At 37.8% G+C, this 18,852-nt stretch overlaps 2 protein-coding genes across 3 annotated transcripts; both read right to left on the bottom strand.

Moving 5' to 3' along the window:
* Window positions 1–223: 223 nt before the first annotated feature.
* On the bottom strand, window positions 224–3,429 carry irgq2 (immunity-related GTPase family, q2). The gene is made up of 2 exons (XM_012852650.3): window positions 3,353–3,429; window positions 224–1,472 (listed from the first exon to the last, which is right to left on the bottom strand). Exon 2 carries the CDS (start codon window positions 1,468–1,470, stop codon window positions 331–333), a length of 1,140 nt encoding a protein of 379 aa, XP_012708104.2. The 5' UTR covers window positions 1,471–1,472; window positions 3,353–3,429; the 3' UTR covers window positions 224–330.
* Window positions 3,430–4,486: 1,057 nt separating this feature from the next.
* On the bottom strand, window positions 4,487–18,674 carry LOC105917767 (hemicentin-1). 2 transcript variants are annotated; one of them, XM_036135220.1, is made up of 17 exons: window positions 18,460–18,674; window positions 18,046–18,159; window positions 15,167–15,415; window positions 14,823–15,086; window positions 13,812–14,078; window positions 13,077–13,316; window positions 12,732–12,995; window positions 11,651–11,917; window positions 10,916–11,155; window positions 10,571–10,834; window positions 9,390–9,656; window positions 8,696–8,911; window positions 8,352–8,615; window positions 6,476–6,754; window positions 6,282–6,393; window positions 5,926–5,986; window positions 4,487–5,749 (listed from the first exon to the last, which is right to left on the bottom strand). In XM_036135220.1, exons 2-17 carry the CDS (start codon window positions 18,104–18,106, stop codon window positions 5,462–5,464), a joined length of 3,603 nt encoding a protein of 1,200 aa, XP_035991113.1. In that variant the 5' UTR covers window positions 18,107–18,159; window positions 18,460–18,674; the 3' UTR covers window positions 4,487–5,461. The 2 variants fall into 2 exon arrangements, with proteins under 2 accessions (XP_035991113.1, XP_035991112.1); XM_036135219.1 differs by having other exon boundaries at window positions 18,046–18,145.
* Between the last annotated feature and the right edge of the window lie 178 nt (window positions 18,675–18,852).

Below are 18,852 nucleotides of genomic sequence, written 5' to 3'. Positions count from 1 at the left end.
AAATACCTGAGAAAGCCATGAAAATAGTTTTGCTATATGGACTGATGTTCTGATGCTCTCATTACTAAAAAAATGCTTTGCTACTGAGCACCAAATACATTTTTTAAGCATGTTCAATAATTATACCCCATGCTATTTGACTTTGTTACACATAACTTAATTTATGGTGTAATTTATTTTCACTTATTTCTATGTCAAGAAATTTGAAAAAATATTAACTTACCAAAAAAATTGATATATTCAATACGTAAATGATCAAATTGGAAAATAAAAGTCATGTTAAACTACACAGAAATAGAAACGAGCATACACAGATAAAAGTATTTGTCTTTATTTCCCCACTCCCACAGCAGCTGCCACTATCTTCTCAGCATCAGCAGCCATTTCATCAATAGCACCATTTAAAGCTTGCAGCATCGCAGTGAAGGAGCGGCTGGCTGAACGCGCATGTCTAGGCAATGCCATTTCAACTAACTTTGAAGATACTGCAGCCAAGTCCTTCTCTGCTGCTGCAAGCCTTCTTTTTACTTCCACTTTAGTCACTTCCACTGACAACACACAAGTTCGCAACTCTTTAAGTCTTGCTGGTTCCAGGTGTCGCTGTCGGGCCAGTTGCTCAACCGATTCATCGTCCACGCACAAAGATAGTTGGGCTTTTGTCAAAATCCGCACAGCAATGCTTGAGTCCACCATAGATGCCACAAGGGGAACGGGAATGGCTGACATCCCACCGGATAGGGAGGCAGCTGCCCATATGAGGGCTTTAAATGCCTCCTTTTTCAGAGTGACTACTGTTGGTGTGAGTGTCGGTAATGCCAGCAGAAGAGCGTGAGCTCGGATCTCGGGCAGGTCGTTGGTCATGCTAGCTAAGAGGTCAGGAAAGTCAAATTTCTCAAGATTGGAAGGTCTAACCAGGTAGATTTTAGGATGTTTCACTCCCTGTGATTTCAGTACTTCCAGATTGGTTTTCTTCTTTTCTTCCAGGCTCTTATCTGTGTCTTTTACAGAAACCATGAGAATAAAGTAGACTGTTCTTTGCTGCAGTGAAAGAGCCTCCAAGAAAACATCAACGCTGTTGGGTTGGATTATTTGTGTAAATGTCATAAAGACAACATTATAACGAAGGAACTTGTATCTATTCAGGTATACCTCTGGTTCAAATGGAGACGTGGTGGGAACAGGAGGTAGATCCCAGAGGCGGAAGTCAGGGTGTTTAGGATGCGGGTAACCACCGACTTCCTCCGGGGCAGCAGGAGATTGAGAAGGGGCTGAACCCTCTTCTTCTGGCCCAAGGCCACGAAGGGAGTTCATGAAGGAGAATTTTTCCTCTCCACGGTCCCCCACAACAGCTAGGTTGATCCTACTGATGAGGAGATCTTCCATGGCGTCCTTCACATCAGATAACTTGTTGCTCTCCATTGACTCCTTCAGAGTCTCAATGAGGTTTAGGCCTTTGAAGACATCAGCCATTCCTGAGAGAAGATGAGGATGAATTTTACATGAAAATATGTAACACACGGATCACAGAAAGCCTCACTGGATATTTAGGATAATAACATTTGAAGCAAATATTGTTGTTGTCAGCTGAATAAACTTTGCCCCGTCACTGGGACACCTTGTCTAGGCAGCTTAGTGGGAGGACTTGTATTGGAACACTCACATGCAAAACTGATCCCTCATTTCAGTATCACAGGATATTTTTCCCCTGATTTTGCTAACTTTCTCCCATATATTGTTAAACTTGAGAAGGTTGTAATTACTGGGCATTTTGACATTTATGTGGATGTTACTTACATTGAAGTGACTGGGGATGTTTTACCTGTTACACATTCTCGTGGTTTTTACATAGCATATCCTGGGGCCCACTATGTGTAAGGGCCACAATTTGAACTTGCTATTTGAATAAGATTAGAAGTTCTAAACATGTACTCCCCAGATATATTTGTGAGCATGGCCACTACTGCATACTGTTCAGTCACAATGGTCCTCTCTAAATCTCTTGAAATATTCGAGACAAAGACAAATAGTTATTCAAGTTGCTTTCAATTTGTTTACAGCTTTGTTTACCCTATGTTGACAGTAGGAAGGGATGCCTTTATCTAAAAGAATTCAGCACATCCTTAATGGGTGTTGCCAGAAATGCCAGAACTTAACATTTTTCCCACCTCATATTTTTCAACAGGAAAAAATCCAAAAGTCCTGTTTGACATGATCTGCTACATTGTCCAGCTGTCCCCCCAAAGGCCTGTGTTTTTTTTAGGCTGATAATAATGACTTTTGCTGTTTTTCTTCAAAAATTCAGAGATGTTAGGTTAAACTTTCTTCCTTCTATTCTGTACAACTCTCTCTGTGACCTTCCTCCTCCTTCTCCTCATTTGTGGCCAACATTGAAGCCTGTGAAACTAAACAAAAGGACTTCTCAGTTTTACATAATGACACCATCATATCCAAATTATATTTGTGCCACTGCACTGCTTTTAAAGTTAGATTTTATTTATTTCGCCATGTGTTAAATGGCCAGCACTTGTATAACACTTTATCATATGTATATATATACAGTATATATAACTTTTGGCCATTGTGGTATTTGGCTCTTTCAAATTTGATTAACAATTTATCCTAAATGACTGCAAGCTAATCGTAAATTTAGGAGAAGATTTTAGCTGAGCAGCTTCGTGATTGAAGTGTTGTATATTTTCAAACAAGGCTGGCTTGGATGGTTCCCCACCAGCCTTAAAAGCAGAATTCATTGAAAACAGCATTTTAGTATTTACACGGGTTATCTTTCTCTGGTGTTAAAATTAGTTTGATGGTCTGAGATACTTTAGAGTGACAAAAAATCAAAGCATAAGAAATCTCTAAGGAGCCAAATACTTTTCAGTCTCTTTATCCAGAATGTCCCCTTTTCAGCTCTGATGCTTCATTTGGCAAAATCTATAAGTATTGAGTAACTTGTAAAACATCGTTTTGTTTAAGGATAACAAGTTCCTGCCTACAAACATTGAATCTATTCAAGACAAGTTTATGGCATCTTTGTTAAAGCTTTCAGCAACACAAGCTTACTGAGTCAGATCTTGTACGTGGAGTGGTAGGCCTATAAATTTTAACTTTGACCGAAATATTTGCAATAATCCTTTAAACTAAATATTTCTCACCAAAATAAAGGTTTTAACTTGATTGTAACGATTGTAGGCCCGTTTTAGGTTTTGTTCCTCACTTGACCTCCAGAAAGTTGGTGATCATTTGTAGAAATAGTTTGAACCACCTGAAACCTGTGACAAACAGTCTGTACAATGACACATTGAAAATGATGCTAGCTAAATTTATTTTTCGAAAGATTTGACAAACTTACCTGACTCTTTGAAGCAGAAGCAACTCCCAGGATGTAATATTCTGCTATCCTTTGCAATACAGCAGCACTGAGGGCACCTGACTGATCTATTTAAAAAGCTTGTCCAGCCAGTGGAACTTTCTAATCCTATTGGCTCCACTTTAATCCCATAGTAATCCCATACATGCATACAGTTTACAAAGAATGCTACAGATTTGTCTAGAATGTATAAATCTCTGAGATTGTCTGAGATTATTAAATGATCAATCCTTACCCAGTGTTTCAAGAACATGCTGAATGTTCTTTTTGGGGGATTTTTCACCAGTTGGTTTAGGAGAAAATTTTTTATATCACATTGTATCATGCCATGTTTTTACTTAGACAAATATACCCCTTCTGGGTTTTTGATGCATAGGAAGTGGCCAACAATCTTGGTCCTGGAATGACCTGAATCACATATTCCATTGCCATCCTGCCTGGAACTTTAACTGGAAATAAGGACTAATCCATAGCATGGGTTTTCAATATAAATATCTCATTTGATCTTTTTCCCTTTTCCTTTGAGACATCGTCATGGGTTTTCCACCATGTCTTCTAGTTCTGACACATCTTAATTTAAGTTGCCTTGTGCTTCATCACCTTGGAAGACCTGATCCCAGGCATCTGGGCTGCTTTTCTGATAAATGCTCTTCTCATCATGTCCGTCAGTTTAAGTGGGTGGCTGTCTTGGTATGTTTACCATCGTGCCATATTTGTTCCATTCTTAGCTGATGGATGCGCAGTCCTTTTTTAGATGCTTAAATTTTGGAGTATTGTTTTACAATCTAATCCTGCTTTAAAAGTCCACATCTTTGTCCTATCTGGTGTTTGTGTTGGTCTTCGTGATGCGGTTTGTGCCTGTGCGCTAATGTGCTCTAACAAACCTCTGAGGTCACATTAGAGCTGTATGTATTCCGAGTCTTTTACTCTGAATTTATTTTTTCGAGGGTAAAATAATTAGAAGGGGTCCAACAAAGTTTTTAGATGTTTAATTTGTGTAATTATTTTTGTAAACTACATTATGTTGGTATATTACCAAACAAAAAATGTTACATTACAATGTGAACAAAGTCAAGGCGCAAAGCATTGTGCATGGATGTAAACACACGAACAAGCTGATGAAACAGGATTTATTGAGCAAACAAGGGCATCTTTCTGCAAGTTACACATATGCAACTGCTTTTACATCACAGATTCTCAATGTGGAGCACCTATTTACAGAAAGCATGGTATTTATTCACAAAATGAACAGCATGTTGAATTGATAACTTTCACTTACAGTAGACAAGGCCTTAATATAGCTAAGCAAAATATTAGTTTTATTGTATCACACAGTCATCTATGGGAGGCTGCTTATAATGTGTACGCTAACCTCACAATTATAGAAAACACTGGAAGATCAAATTTATTGATGAATTCTAGCTACACTAATCTGCACTTAAGAACTAAAAGAACTAATTGACTCCCATTGTACACAGTGAACTACTGTAGATGTAAAATTCTTAGTAAACTAAAAGGGAAGCTTTTAAAAAGTAGTTTCACCGTACAGATTATGCTGTCATTGTATCAATCTGAGGTATCGGTACAAAGCCATTTGTTTCTGTTCTTAAATTTTAAGATATCTTGCCAGTTCCAAACCTAAAACAATTATCAGCAAGCTTTTTTTCTCTTTACCAAAAAAGAGAAAAAAGTTATAAAATACAAACCTTTTTTTTTTTTTACTATAAAAATAAAGAGGAACAATGTTATAGGATATGCACCGCTGTTCAAAAGCCTTTTAACTCACTGAGCCAAGTTTCACTCTGTTCTATAAGAGGAACTGCATACGCAAAACACATCTGACACCTGCTTGCATTACCAGAAGTTACTTTTACATCACATATTTTAACACAGTGCTTTCCTGCTCACTTAAATCTTCATTAGTTTGTATTTTGTGAGTTCACAATAGAATATTTCTTTCCTTTTATGTTTTGCTGCTTCTAAACTTCATCCTATGGCCAAGATATTTGACTTTAAGAAGAATGATTTACAATTAATTACAGCAATATTTATGTCTTCAAGCTGTTAAACTCAAGGCTTCCGTTGATTAATTTACTTTGTCACAACGGAGTACACGGCCACATCCTCGAGTTTTACCTCCTCCTCTTCTTGCGCTTCTCCCTCTTCTTCCATCCTTTCTCCCTTTGTCTTTATTTTAGCATAATCCGTTTCTGCTGTCTTTGGTTTCTCCTCTACAGAGCCTGGAATTTCTTGTTTGAGCAACAACACATTAATATCAGAGTATTCTGTTTCTGCCGTTGCACCTTCTGGGCTTTCGGATCCTGCTGCTGTCCTTTGGGCCTGTATCGGCCCGTAGTCCTCTATGTGACCGCCATTTGTCTGTGATGTAAGGCACAAAAATAATTTGAGTTCAGGTTGCAGTAATGTAAATCTAAACTAACTTGAATGTTCTGATATAACTCAAAGCCTTGCAGTTCTATTCCACACTTTCTTAACACAGCCACAAGGTGTCACAAGTCTCACAGTAACAGAGTTGCTTGAAAAATGTGAATCACCTCTTGCATCATCACCATCTCAAGTGTCTCAGATTCACCTCCACGAGGCTTTTGTCTTTTCCTATAAAGACAAGAAAACAGAAACTGTTATATATATATATATATATATATATATATATATATATATATATATATATATATATATATTTTTTTTTTTTTTTAATTAGGAGATATTCAGTTTCCTTTCTTCGGTTCTATTTTGTCCTGTTTAATTTCCCAAAATATCTCTATCATTACCAATAACCTCCAAATTCATTAACATTTACAATTTTTTGTCTTTTAACATTTGCGTTTAGAAGATGTTGAGCAGTGACACATTCCCACATTTGGATACTTGTAAATAATTAAAAGTATACCTGAAGCACAGCAACAACAAGCAGAAAATAGCTGCTGAAAGAAGTAACCCGATCAAAAAGGGAATCACTGTTTCCATCTGCTTGACAGTCCTTAGCAGTTTTGTGAAATGACCTGTTAAAATAAAGAATAAATGGCTACAATAAAAATAACCTTTCAATTGAAAAATGTTTACTTTTTTAAAATTACCACTAACCTTCATCTTCCACTGTAATTATATTAAATTTCCTTCTTACTTCCCCATTTCTATTAGTGCTGACACAAACAGGGGAAATGCTGGAGTGGTTTTTCACATTCAGGAAGAGAGTGCTTCTCACGGTGTGGTTTGACACTGCGGTGTTGACAGAGTACTCGATGTGGTTCACCAACGGTTCCCATGTTATCGTGGGTGAAGGAAAGCCCTGACTGATGCACAGGCAGGTCAGAGCTTCCAGCTTTGCCTCACAGCCAGACTTATCAAGGATCTTAGGTAGCACTGCAGGGAGTCAGAGTCATATCAAAAACAGCAATGCTACATAAGACGTGTAAGAACATGAGACAATTCAAAGCAAAAGTTTCTTTAACGTTTTCCCATATAATTTTAATACATTAGAAAAAGAAACTAAGTTATCAAAAACAACTGAAGTACTGTAAATAGTATAGATTTAACTAGGGCTGGACAATATTTAAAAAAAAAAGCAAACTGATAAGATAGAAATCATATTGATTGATATCGATAACTATCAACAAATTCAAAACATATATTTTAAGTGCAGCCCTAGCAATTTATGCTGGTGCTTAACAACCTATTTTTAGATACAGGACACACAAACACGGAATTCAAACTCAACCCTTTATTCAACCAACTTGAACGCATGCTCTCTGAACTCTTTGAAGGGGGCGGAGCTTGGTGACGGAGCGTTCCTGGGTCTGCCTTAGTGATTGGTTAGGAGGATGTAATGACTGTAGTATTACCCTACATGACTAAAATGCAAAAGGAAGGAAAACTGTCATTCTTTTGAACTTTTTACCCTTTTTTCTGTCATCGATATACATTTGTCAATCAATATATATATATATTGTTATTGAATTATTGTTCAGCCCTATATTTAACCTTGTGCCATGTTTCCCACACACAGTTTGGAAATATGTTTTTTTTCCCTTTATGTTTGGAAAAGGTAATTTTTAAATATTGCAAGTGGAAATATTGTTTTTTTTCTGTTTTGATGAAGTTAAATTCTTTGGTCCTTCATATTAAAGGCAACATATAATCAAAAATCTACAATTTTAGCCCATAAATACACTTTGTTGTCTACTTAGAGTCTTTAGTAATGCAGAAAAGTTAAAAGTAGTCTCTCTAATAGCTGCACATATATCTTTAAATTTGGTTTGGGTCATATTTTTCAAGCTGTTTAGCTTTCGCTAGTCTCTATTACATTTTTTTTTAACAATTACGTCACGGTATTTGCTGCATAACTGCTAAACAAAGTCGTGGACTTCCAGCCATTTTTATTTCTTGGAGCGATGTCGTCCAAGCTGAAGGATGCCGACGCTACAAGTGGAGAACTAAGAATGTTTAGGTTTTTTTCCCTTTTTTTCATTTTTTTTTCATTTTTTCTCTTTTTTTTTTCTTTTCTTCCCTATTTTTTTATAAAAAAAATAATGTTTAGTTGTTCATTATTTCTGCCGTTCCTTGCATACCACAAAAATGGCCAAGCGGGGTGGAGAGGAATGCTGGAACCTGGAGTGGGCTGAGGAGAGGTGTGCCTCATTTGCATTTAAAGAGATTGAACCAAAACAAGTTGCTCTCAGACGCCGCTCAAAACAGGTGTAAAAAGGGGAACACAGGAGTAAGTTAACAGGGGTAAGTTCCACTTTATAATAACTGAATGGTTTCAGTGTAAAAAGGAAGATGTCCCCTGAGACTTGTGGCATTGTCTGAAAGGTCAGCATTACTGGGATGATGCATCAAAGCTTGTCTCAGTCAAAAAGTGGCAAAAAAAGGTTGAAAATGTGAGCTCTTTCATGTGTTCTGACACTTGTGAATAGATCGAATATTGCAGAAATGTTGCAAAGTTTTGCTTTATACTTACATATCACAGTAACGTTAATGTCTTGCACCAAGGTTTTGTTCATGTGGGTTGCAGAGCAGATATACCGACCAGAATGCTCTTTGGTCACATTATGAATCACAAGAGTTGATGTTCCAGTTCCAATTTGACTCTTTGGGGTTTTGTTGATGCCCTGTTTGGTCCACGTGATGAAAAACGAAGGAAAACTACCACCAGTGCAGTTCAGATTCAGGCTTCCATCCCGCCTGATGGTGGATTCACCAGCGACTGTTGGTGTCTTTACAGCTTCAAAATAAATGTCAGAAAACTCATAAACAGAAGAGGAAATTCATATTTTGTATTTGATAATATTGTACAATACTCACATTCCTCTGTTGGGTGTTGCACTGTACACATGTACTGACCAGAGACCTCTCCTGTCCCATTATAAGTGATGAGCGTGGCTGCTCCAGTGCCACTGATCACGCTTGTATTGAAAACAAGTTTGATCCAAATGAAAGAACCGTTGAAGCGGCACGTCAGATTCAACGCGTCACCCTCATAAGTGGTGTTTTCTTCAGTGGTTTTAAGTTTCTCTAAATCTGAGACAAGATTTAATAGGAAATTGTTACACAGATATCAACTAAAAAGTATTTAAATGTTGATGTGGCATCATGTGAAATTATGATTTGTGATAGAAAATATTTATATATGCATGACAAAAAAAATAGACAATTAGAATAGAACAATATTTAAAAGTTAAAAAAGCTCCAGGCCAGATATATGGGAAAAAAATCTATACAATTTTGTAGTTTTAAACAACCAGAGAAATATAAAATAAATAAATCTAGAATTGAAATAAATAAACTTAGAAGTACATTGGAAAATTTATAAAATTACATTTCGTTTAAAATTTATTTGAAAACAATAGTAAAATATTAGAAAAAAATACAATTTAGAGTAAAGCCATTCATTTCAGATTATACATGTGAAAGACAACAACAAAATGAAATAATGAAAAATATAGATACAAATCTGAAAAATAATGCGTAATTTAGGCTGTTTCCTGTGTGTGCTTACCTATCATGATAATGATAATGCCTTGTGTTGAACTGTTCAGAGGTGTTGCTGTACAGAAATACTGTCCAGGATCCTCTGTTGTCTCATTGTGTGTGACGCGGGTGGATGTCCTCGTGTCCAAGCTACTGTCACTGGTCAGGCTTTTGTTTATGCCAAGCTTGGACCATGTGATTCTAGATGGAGGGAAGCTTTCCACAGTGCAGGTCAGATTCAGAATGTCACCCTCCTTGACTGTTGGGTCTCCAGTGATCTCTGGCTTCTTGGCATCTTTTTAAAATAAATGTTTAGACAATATTTTTCAGAAGAAGTTGTTTTAGTTTAAAACTCCATTACAATTACCAGTATATATCTTTAAAAAGCTAAACTCATAATTCTCCCTATGATATTAATTTTTATTAGCTTAAAGATTAGTTTTGTATCTACTATTTCTGTAAATGAAGAATCAATTGTTTGGTGAATCTCAACTGCAAAACGTTTGCCTCGTCCTACTAGAAAGTAGAGTACTTGCATTGATAATAATGACAACCACGACCACCATTATCATCTTCATCATCATTACAACCTTTGTATACTCCAATAAAATGTGTCCTCTGCATTTCACCCAGCAGTGGGCTTCCACTCTTTGGCACCCAGTGAGCATTCTGCAACTAATAGTCTCATTCAGGGACCCAAAGTGTGATTTGAACATGCAGCTTTCGAAGCACTAGGCCACCACTCCCCTATTAAGTAAGTAAGTAAGTAAGTAAGTAAGTAAGTAAGTAAGTTTACTTACTTACTTACTTACTTACTTACTTACTTACTTACTTACTTACTTACTTACTATTAAGTCAAATGAAAACTGACTTCTGAAAAGGTAGGTTGTCTGCTTTTGTCCAGTACCATCTTGCCTCTGGAGTAAGCTTCAAATCACCTTTTTACTAATCAATTGGAACTTAATGTTTTTCAATTTAAAGCTTTCTGAATGGATCCTAAATCTAGAACAATAGTCAATCACAGATAAAAAGGTTCAGCCTGGTAATACACCGCTTGACCCATCCTCATTACAGCATAATTTCACACCAAAGCTTGTCTCAGTCAAAAAATTACAATATGATTTGAAAATGTGAGCTCTATCATATGTTCTGAAATTACGAATTGATAGAATATTGCATAAATGTTGCAAGGTTTTGCTGTATACTTACATATCACAGTAACGTTAATGTCTTGCACCAAGGTTTTGTTCATATGGTTTGCAGAGCAAAAATATCGACCAGAATGCTCTTTGGTCACGTTATGAATCACAAGAGTTGATGTTCCAGTTCCAGTTTGATTCTTTTGGGTTTTGTTGATGCCCCGTTTAGTCCATGTGATGACAAACGAAGGAAAACTACCACCAGTGCAGGTCAGATTCAGGCTTCTATTTTGCCTGATGGTGGATTCACCAGCGACTGTTGGTGTCTTTACAGCTTCAAAATAATTGTTAGAGAACTCACAAAACAGAAGATAACATAAACATTTTGTGTTCAATAACATGGTACAATACTTACATTTATTTTTTGAGACCACTGTGGCTGTCAGGGTTGTGTTCTGGTATTGTGCTGTACACATGTACTGACCAGAAGCCTCTCCTGTCACATTATAAGTGATGAGCGTGGTTGCTCCAGTACCACTGATCACGCTTGTATTGAAAACAAGTTTGGTCCAAATGAAAGAAACGTTAAAGCGGCACGTCAGATTCAGCGTGTCACCCTCATTGTTCTCTTCAGTGGTTTTAAGTTTCTCTAAATCTGAGACAAGAGTTAAAAAAGATGTGTTGAACAGATATGAATTAAAAGTATATAAATGTTGATGAGGCATCTTTTAAAGTTATGATTGGTGGTGCAAACAAATATACACAATAAAAAAATAAATAAAGGAAGAGCACTTCCTGACAATTTTTTTTTACTGCAAACCTTGTCATGGATCTACATGACACTGAACATTTTAAAAGCCACAGGAATCAGTCATGAATCACATTTCATGTAAAAAGCGCTTTTCATGCAATTAAACGAAACGAGAAAATGCAAATAAGTAAAAGTATGTTGAACAATTCGAACAAAACGATATAAAAGATAAAACAGCACAAGAAACAGATTTTAAGAAAATTAAAATAAGATTAAATCTGAGATAAAATTAGACAGGCAAAGAAAATAAAACCAAACTAGCACATAAAAAAATGTATAATATAAAAACAATAATATAAAAACAGTTCATAATTTAGGCTGTTTCCTGTGTGTGCTTACCTATCATGATAATGATAATGCCTTGTGTTGAACTGTTCAGAGGTGTTGCTGTACAGAAATACTGTCCAGGATCCTCTGTTGTCTCATTGTGTGTGACGCGGGTGGATGTCCTCGTGTCCAAGCTACTGTCACTGGTCAGGCTTTTGTTTATGCCAAGCTTGGACCATGTGATTCTAGATGGAGGGAAGCTTTCCACAGTGCAGGTCAGATTCAGAATGTCACCCTCCTTGACTGTTGGGTCTCCAGTGATCTCTGGCTTCTTGGCATCTTTTTAAAATAAATGTTTAGACATTATTTTTCAGAAGAAGTTGTTTTAGTTTAAAACTCCATTACAATTACCAGTATATATCTTTAAAAAGCTAAACTCATAATTCTCCCTATGATATTAATTTTTATTAGCTTAAAGATTAGTTTTGTATCTACTATTTCTGTAAATGAAGAATCAATTGTTTGGTGAATCTCAACTGCAAAACGTTTGCCTCGTCCTACTAGAAAGTAGAGTACTTGCATTGATAATAATGACAACCACAACCACCATTATCATCTTCATCATCATTACAACCTTTGTATACTCCAATAAAATGTGTCCTCTGCATTTCACCCAGCAGTGGGCTTCCACTCTTTGGCACCCAGTGAGCATTCTGCAACTAATAGTCTCATTCAGGGACCCAAAGTGTGATTTGAACATGCAGCTTTCGAAGCACTAGGCCACCACTCCCCTATTAAGTCAAATGAACACTGACTTCTGAAAAGGTAGGTTGTCTGCTTTTGTCCAGTACCATCTTGCCTCTGGAGTAAGCTTCAAATCACCTTTTTACTAATCAATTGGAACTTAATGTTTTTCAATTTAAAGCTTTCTGAATGGATCCTAAATCTAGAACAATAGTCAATCACAGATAAAAAGGTTCAGCCTGGTAATACACCGCTTGACCCATCCTCATTACAGCATAATTTCACACCAAAGCTTGTCTCAGTCAAAAAATTACGATATGATTTGAAAATGTGAGCTCTATCATATGTTCTGAAATTATGAATTGATAGAATATTGCATAAATGTTGCAAGGTTTTGCTGTATACTTACATATCACAGTAACGTTAATGTCTTGCACCAAGGTTTTGTTCATATGGTTTGCAGAGCAAAAATATCGACCAGAATGCTCTTTGGTCACGTTATGAATCACAAGAGTTGATGTTCCAGTTCCAGTTTGACTCTTCTGGGTTTTGTTGATGCCCCGTTTGGTCCATGTGATGACAAACGAAGGAAAACTACCACCAGTGCAGGTCAGATTCAGGCTTCTATCTTGCCTGATGGTGGATTCACCAGCGACTGTTGGTGTCTTTACAGCTTCAAAATAATTGTTAGAGAACTCACAAAACAGAAGATAACATAAATATTTTGTGTTCAATAATATTGTACAATACTTACATTTCTTTTTTGAGACCACTGTGACTGTCAGGGTTGTGTTCTGGTATTGTGCTGTACACATGTACTGACCAGAAGCCTCTCCTGTCACATTATAAGTGATGAGCGTGGTTGCTTCAGTACCACTGATCACGCTTGTATTGAAAACAAGTTTGGTCCAAATGAAAGAAACGTTAAAGCGGCACGTCAGATTCAGCGTGTCACCCTCATTGTTCTCTTCAGTGGTTTTAAGTTTCTCTAAATCTGAGACAAGAGTTAAAAAATAATTGTTGCACAGATATGAATTAAAAGTATATAAATGTTGATGAGGCATCTTTTAAAGTTATGATTGGTGGTGCAAACAAATATACACAATAAAAAAATAAATAAAGGAAAAGCACTTCCTGACAATTTGTTTTTACTGCAAACCTTGTCATGGATCTACATGACACTGAACATTTTAAAAGCCACATGAATCAGTCATGAATCACATTTCATGTAAAAAGCGCTTTTCATGCAATTAAACGAAACGAGAAAATGCAAATAAGTAAAAGTATGTTGAACAATTCGAACAAAACGATATAAAAGATAAAACAGCACAAGAAACAGATTTTAAGAAAATTAAAATAAAATTAAATCTGAGATAAAATTAGACAGGCAAAGAAAATAAAACCAAACTAGCACATAAAAAAATTAATAATATAAAAACAATAATATAAAAACAGTTCATAATTTAGGCTGTTTCCTGTGTGTGCTTACCTATCATGGTAATAATAATGCCTTGTGTTGAACTGTTCAGAGGTGTTGCTGTACAGAAATACTGTCCAGGATCCTCTGTTGTCTCATTGTGTGTGACGAGGGTGGATGTCCTCGTGTCCAAGCTACTGTCACTGGTCAGGTTTTTGTTTATGCCAAGCTTGGACCATGTGATTCTAAACGGAGGGAAGCTTTCCACAGTGCAAGTCAGATTCAGAATGTCACCCTCCTTGACTATTGGGTCTCCAGTGATCTCTGGTTGCTTGGCATCTTTTTAAAATAAATGTTTAAACATTACTTTTCAGAAGAAGTTCTTTTAGTTTACAACTCCAATACAACTGAGTATCTTAAAAAAAGCTAAAATAATCAGTTTCCCTGCCCTACAAATTTCTATCAGCCTAAAGATTAGTTTTGTATTCACTTTTATTTCTGTGTAAAGAAGAATCCATTGTCTAGTGAAGTTAAACTGCAAAACGTCTGTCTCCTCCTACTGGCAGGTAGAGTAATTGCATGGATAATAACAACAATAATGATCATCATCATAGCAACTTTTGAAATTGTCCTCTGCATTTAATCCCTCTTCTTCAGAGCAGTGGGCTTTCACTGTGTGGCACCCAAGGAGCATTCTTGGACTAAAGCAGCCTACTCTAAACACTAGGCCGCCACTCACCTATTAAGTCAAATGAACATCTGAAAAGGTTGGTTCTGTAACAGTGGGTGCTTGTTTGCCTCTGTGCAGCAATCTTTCCTAAATCTATGATTTCTTGAAACAATATTCAATCACAGATAAAAATGTTCAGCCTGGTAATACATATGACCATTATTAATCCATCATTGACCAAGATTTGTGTCCAAGTCCAGTAAAACACCATTATACTATAATGACGCACCAAAGCTTGTCTCAGTAAAGAAAGTGAAAATAAGAGTAAAAAATGTGAGCTCTTTCATGTGTTCTGACACTTGTGAATTGATAGAATATTGCAGAAATGTTGCAAAGTTTTGCTGTATACTTACATGTCACAGTAGCGTTAATGTCTTGCACCAATGTTTTGTTCATATGGTTTGTAGAGCAAAAATACAGACCAGAATGCTCTTTGGTTAAGTTATGAATCACAAGAGTTGATGTTCCAGTTCCAGTTTCACTGTTCGGGGTTTTATTCATGCCCCGTTTAGTCCACATAATGAAAAACGAAGGAAAACTACCACCAGTGCAGGTCAGATTCAGGCTTCCATCCCGCCTAATGGTGGATTCACCAGCGACTGTCAGTGTCTTTACAGCTTCAAAATAAATGTTAGAAAACTCATAAACAGATGAAGAAATTAATATTTTGTATTTGATAATATTGTACAATACTCACAGTCCTCTTTTGGGTTGACTTTTTTTGTCAGGGTTGCGTTCTGGTGTTGCACTGTACACATGTACTGACCAGAGACCTCTCCTGTCCCATTATGAGTGATGAGCGTGGCTGTTTTGCTGCCACTGATCACGCTTGTATTGAAAACAAATTTGACCCAAATGAAAGAATTGTTAAAGCTGCAGGTCAGATTCAGTGTGTTCAGCGCACCACCCTCAACAGTGGTCTTCTCTTCAGTGATTTTAAGATCCCCTGAGAAAAGATTTAACAAGATTGTTACACAGATTTGAACAAAAATCTAAATACACAAATACACAATAAAAACTGAAGTATAAGCCTTTCCTGACAATTTATAATTCAAATGCTGAAAACCTTGTCAACCTCTGCTACAGGAATCAGCTAGGAGTCAGATTTCATGTGTAAAGCACTTTTCATGCAGTCAAATGGAACAAAATTAGTTTTTCACCACAGAAAAAGTGAATTAAAAAGTATTGTAAACTATATAAAACAAACACCAGAGACAGATTTAAAGTGGCATTAGCCGGCAGCTCGTGACAGTGGCTCCATCTCTACTAAGGTTTCCACACTTTTATCCTTTTTTTTAATCACACTAGTTGTGTGTGTACTGTATGTTCCTGTTTTGTTGGGGTTTTTTCTTGCTCTTTTCAGTTCAATATGGATCTAACCATTTTGTAGTAAATTTTGCTGCTCATCCTGTCCTACATGGAATTTGTTTTTGGAGAAAATGGAGCATGCACCCATTGTTTATACCACGGATCAACTACTAGCTCTTGCTAACAACACAGCAACAGCTACTGCAGCTCAGCCAGAAATCCCCAGGGAAATATGGAGGAAGAGTCGGGGAGACGGGTGGGTAGAAGCTAACATACATGCAGGAGAGATACAGACATCATTGTGGCCAACATGAGATGCATAACAAAAAAGTGGAGGAATTGGATGCTCTAATAAAACTCCAGAAATTGTACACAAAGGCCAGTTGAACGGAGTCCTGGCTAAGAAAGCAAATCCCGGACTGGTGCAGGTGTACAGGATTTAAAGCACCTTGGAGCAGCACTGTTGTAGTAAACTTTGACGGCTGCCATCAGATCAGATCCGACAGAGCGAGGGACAGCGGTGAGAAATTGCAAATGGCTTGTACTTGTATAGTGCCTTATTAAATCCAACAAGCCCAAAGCAGCTTTACACTACAGTCAGTAATTCACCCATTCACACACAAATTTACCCCCTGATAATGGTAAGATATCTTAGTAGCCACAGCTACCCTGGGGCAGACTGACAGAGGCGAAGAACCAAGGAGAGGGTGTGGCTGTGTTCATTAATAACAACTGGTGCAGCTCAGAACATGTTACAATTAAAGAGAGACTTTGCACAAACTACATTGAACTAGTAGCCATTGGACTGAGGCCTTGCATGCTTCCTGGAGAGTTTTCATACATGATCACAGGGTATCCCCCTCCCCCACCCAATAACAACGAGGCAGCCTGTGATGTCATCCACACAATCGTGACCAGAATGCAAACAAACCATCTTCTGGCTGGCTTGTTTATATGTTGGGGGACTTAAACCATGTATCCTTGCCCTGCCCCCTCCCTAGCCTTTAAACAGTATGTCTGTCCGTCTGTTTTCTTCCGCTTATTCGGGACGGGTCGCGGGGGTAGCAGCTTCAGTAGGGAGGCCCAGACGTCCCTCTCCCCGGCCACTTGGGCCAGCTCCTCCGGGGGAATTCCAAGGCGTTCCCAGGCCAGCCGGGAGACATAGTCCCTCCAGCGTGTCCTGGGTCTTCCCCTGGGCCTCCTCCCGGAGGGACGTGCCCGGAATACCTCACCAGGGAGGCGTCCAGGAGGCATCCTGACCAGATGCCCGAGCCACCTCAACTGGCTCCTCTCGACGTGGAGGAGCAGCGGCTCTACTCTGAGTCCTCCCCGGATGACTGAGCTCCTCACCCTATCTCTAAGGGAGAGCCCTTAGCCAAAAGGCGAAGCTCTCGATTTACCGGTCGATCTACGTTCCTACCCTCATCTATGGTCACGAACTTTGGGTCGTGGCCGAAAGAACGAGATCCCGGATACAGCCGGCTGAAATGAGTTTAAACAGTATGTGACCTGCAAAACTAGAACCAATAAAAATCTGGAGTACTGTATGTATATTACAAAAAAACATACAGTTCTTCACCCCTCCCTTCCCTAGGTTCCTACGACCACAATTCAGTGTAGCTGCAGCCTGTGTACAAGCCTCCTGTGCACAGAGAACCACTTGTAACATGCACAGTGACAAGATGGTCTGGGGAGACAGATGAAACTCTGCAAGACTGTTTCAGCTGTATTATGTGGGATGAGCTGTGTGATCTTCATGGGGAAGACATAAATGAAATAACAGAGTGCAACGCAGATTACATCAACTTCTGTGAGCTCTACTGTGCCCCTTATAAAGGTTAGGTGCTGCTTCAACAACAAGCCCTGTGTAAACCCTCAGATAAAATATGTGCTGAGGGAAATGAAAAGGGCTTTCAAGTCAGGAAACAAAGAAGAGCTGAGAGAGGTACAAAAAAGACCAGAAATGGAAAAAAACAGCTACAGCAAATAAAATGGAAGTGCAGTTGCAGGACAACAACTACAATGTTTGAAAAAGCCTTGAAACTATCTCAGGTCACAAACAGACCACTCAGGCTGAAATAGAGAAATGCATGCAGTGCATAACATTTAACACTAATGACATACATAGCTTTTGTTACAAGAATATAAAATATAAAAAATTTCTGGTTGTTCGAACATGTTGACAGACCATACAAGAGAATATGGTGTTTAAAACGGCACTGTGCAGTTAGTGGTTTAGGAATATTCACTTAAAGGAAAGGTTTTTACCTGTGCTGGAACTGATGTCCATCACTTTGGAGAGCAGAGTTAGCCAGATGAGAATAGACATCTTGATTTAGTCAGTCACTCTCTGGGCAAACACATTTTCCTGGACATACAGAGCTGATTAAACTGAATCAGGAGCAGCTCAACAGTAATCAACACATATGTTCAGACTGAATTCCCATTTAATCCATATTAGGAAATTTGACAGCACCAGTCCCGAGAGGTTTAATTTCAACCAAGCAAAAACTTCCTAGTAAAAGCTCAGAATTTCACATCTATGGCTATTGTTAATTTATTTCCAAGTGCTTTGCAGCTATGGTCTACTCCACCCAGAGCTCAATGCCTAACATTAAAAAAGCCCCCCAAATGTTTAAATAGTTTTATCTAGAACAACAATATAAAAGTATTACTTTTTACCTGTATGTCTTTTTCTTCCGCATTTCTCTCTCTGGTGGTGTTTAATGTGCGATCTATCTTTACTTCCTGTGTCTCTTCCTTATTTTGGTACTTGCCCTTGGTGCCAATTCGTGGTGTCCTTCTCGCTAACAATTCAAACATTTCTCTGTAAGAAACTCCAGACTTCAACAGTTTTCGATTTAAATGTCCACTTTCAATGTTTAATACCAGGAGAATAGCAGACTTTTCTCATATGTAGTTTATAGAAAAGGGAAGTTTAGGGGAGTTTCTCACATGTACACACACGTGTATAAAATAAAGAAGAGGAAACTGGTCCTCTTGAGAAACCAATAAACTAGTGTCTTGTCTCAGTTCAGAGGTTTCTCCTTTATCAGGGTACATTTAGAAAACACA

The sequence above is a fragment of the Fundulus heteroclitus genome, chromosome 3, assembly GCF_011125445.2.
Source record: "Fundulus heteroclitus isolate FHET01 chromosome 3, MU-UCD_Fhet_4.1, whole genome shotgun sequence".
Taxonomy (NCBI): domain Eukaryota; kingdom Metazoa; phylum Chordata; class Actinopteri; order Cyprinodontiformes; family Fundulidae; genus Fundulus; species Fundulus heteroclitus.
Note: the sequence above shows the minus strand (reverse complement) of the source record. Positions and strands in the feature narration are given on the sequence as shown.

Coding starts and splice junctions, on each gene's coding strand:
- irgq2 (XM_012852650.3), bottom strand. CDS start 1,470: ATGGCTGATGTCTTCAAAGGCCTAAACCTCATTGAGACTCTGAAGGAG.
- LOC105917767 (XM_036135220.1), bottom strand. CDS start 18,106: ATGTCTATTCTCATCTGGCTAACTCTGCTCTCCAAAGTGATGGACATC. Junction 12,996..13,076: donor AGTGGTCTCAAAAAAGAAAT/GTAAGTATTGTA, acceptor ATTATTTTGAAG/CTGTAAAGACACCAACAGTC. Junction 6,755..8,351: donor CATTAACGTTACTGTGATAT/GTAAGTATAAAG, acceptor GACTCCCTGCAG/TGCTACCTAAGATCCTTGAT.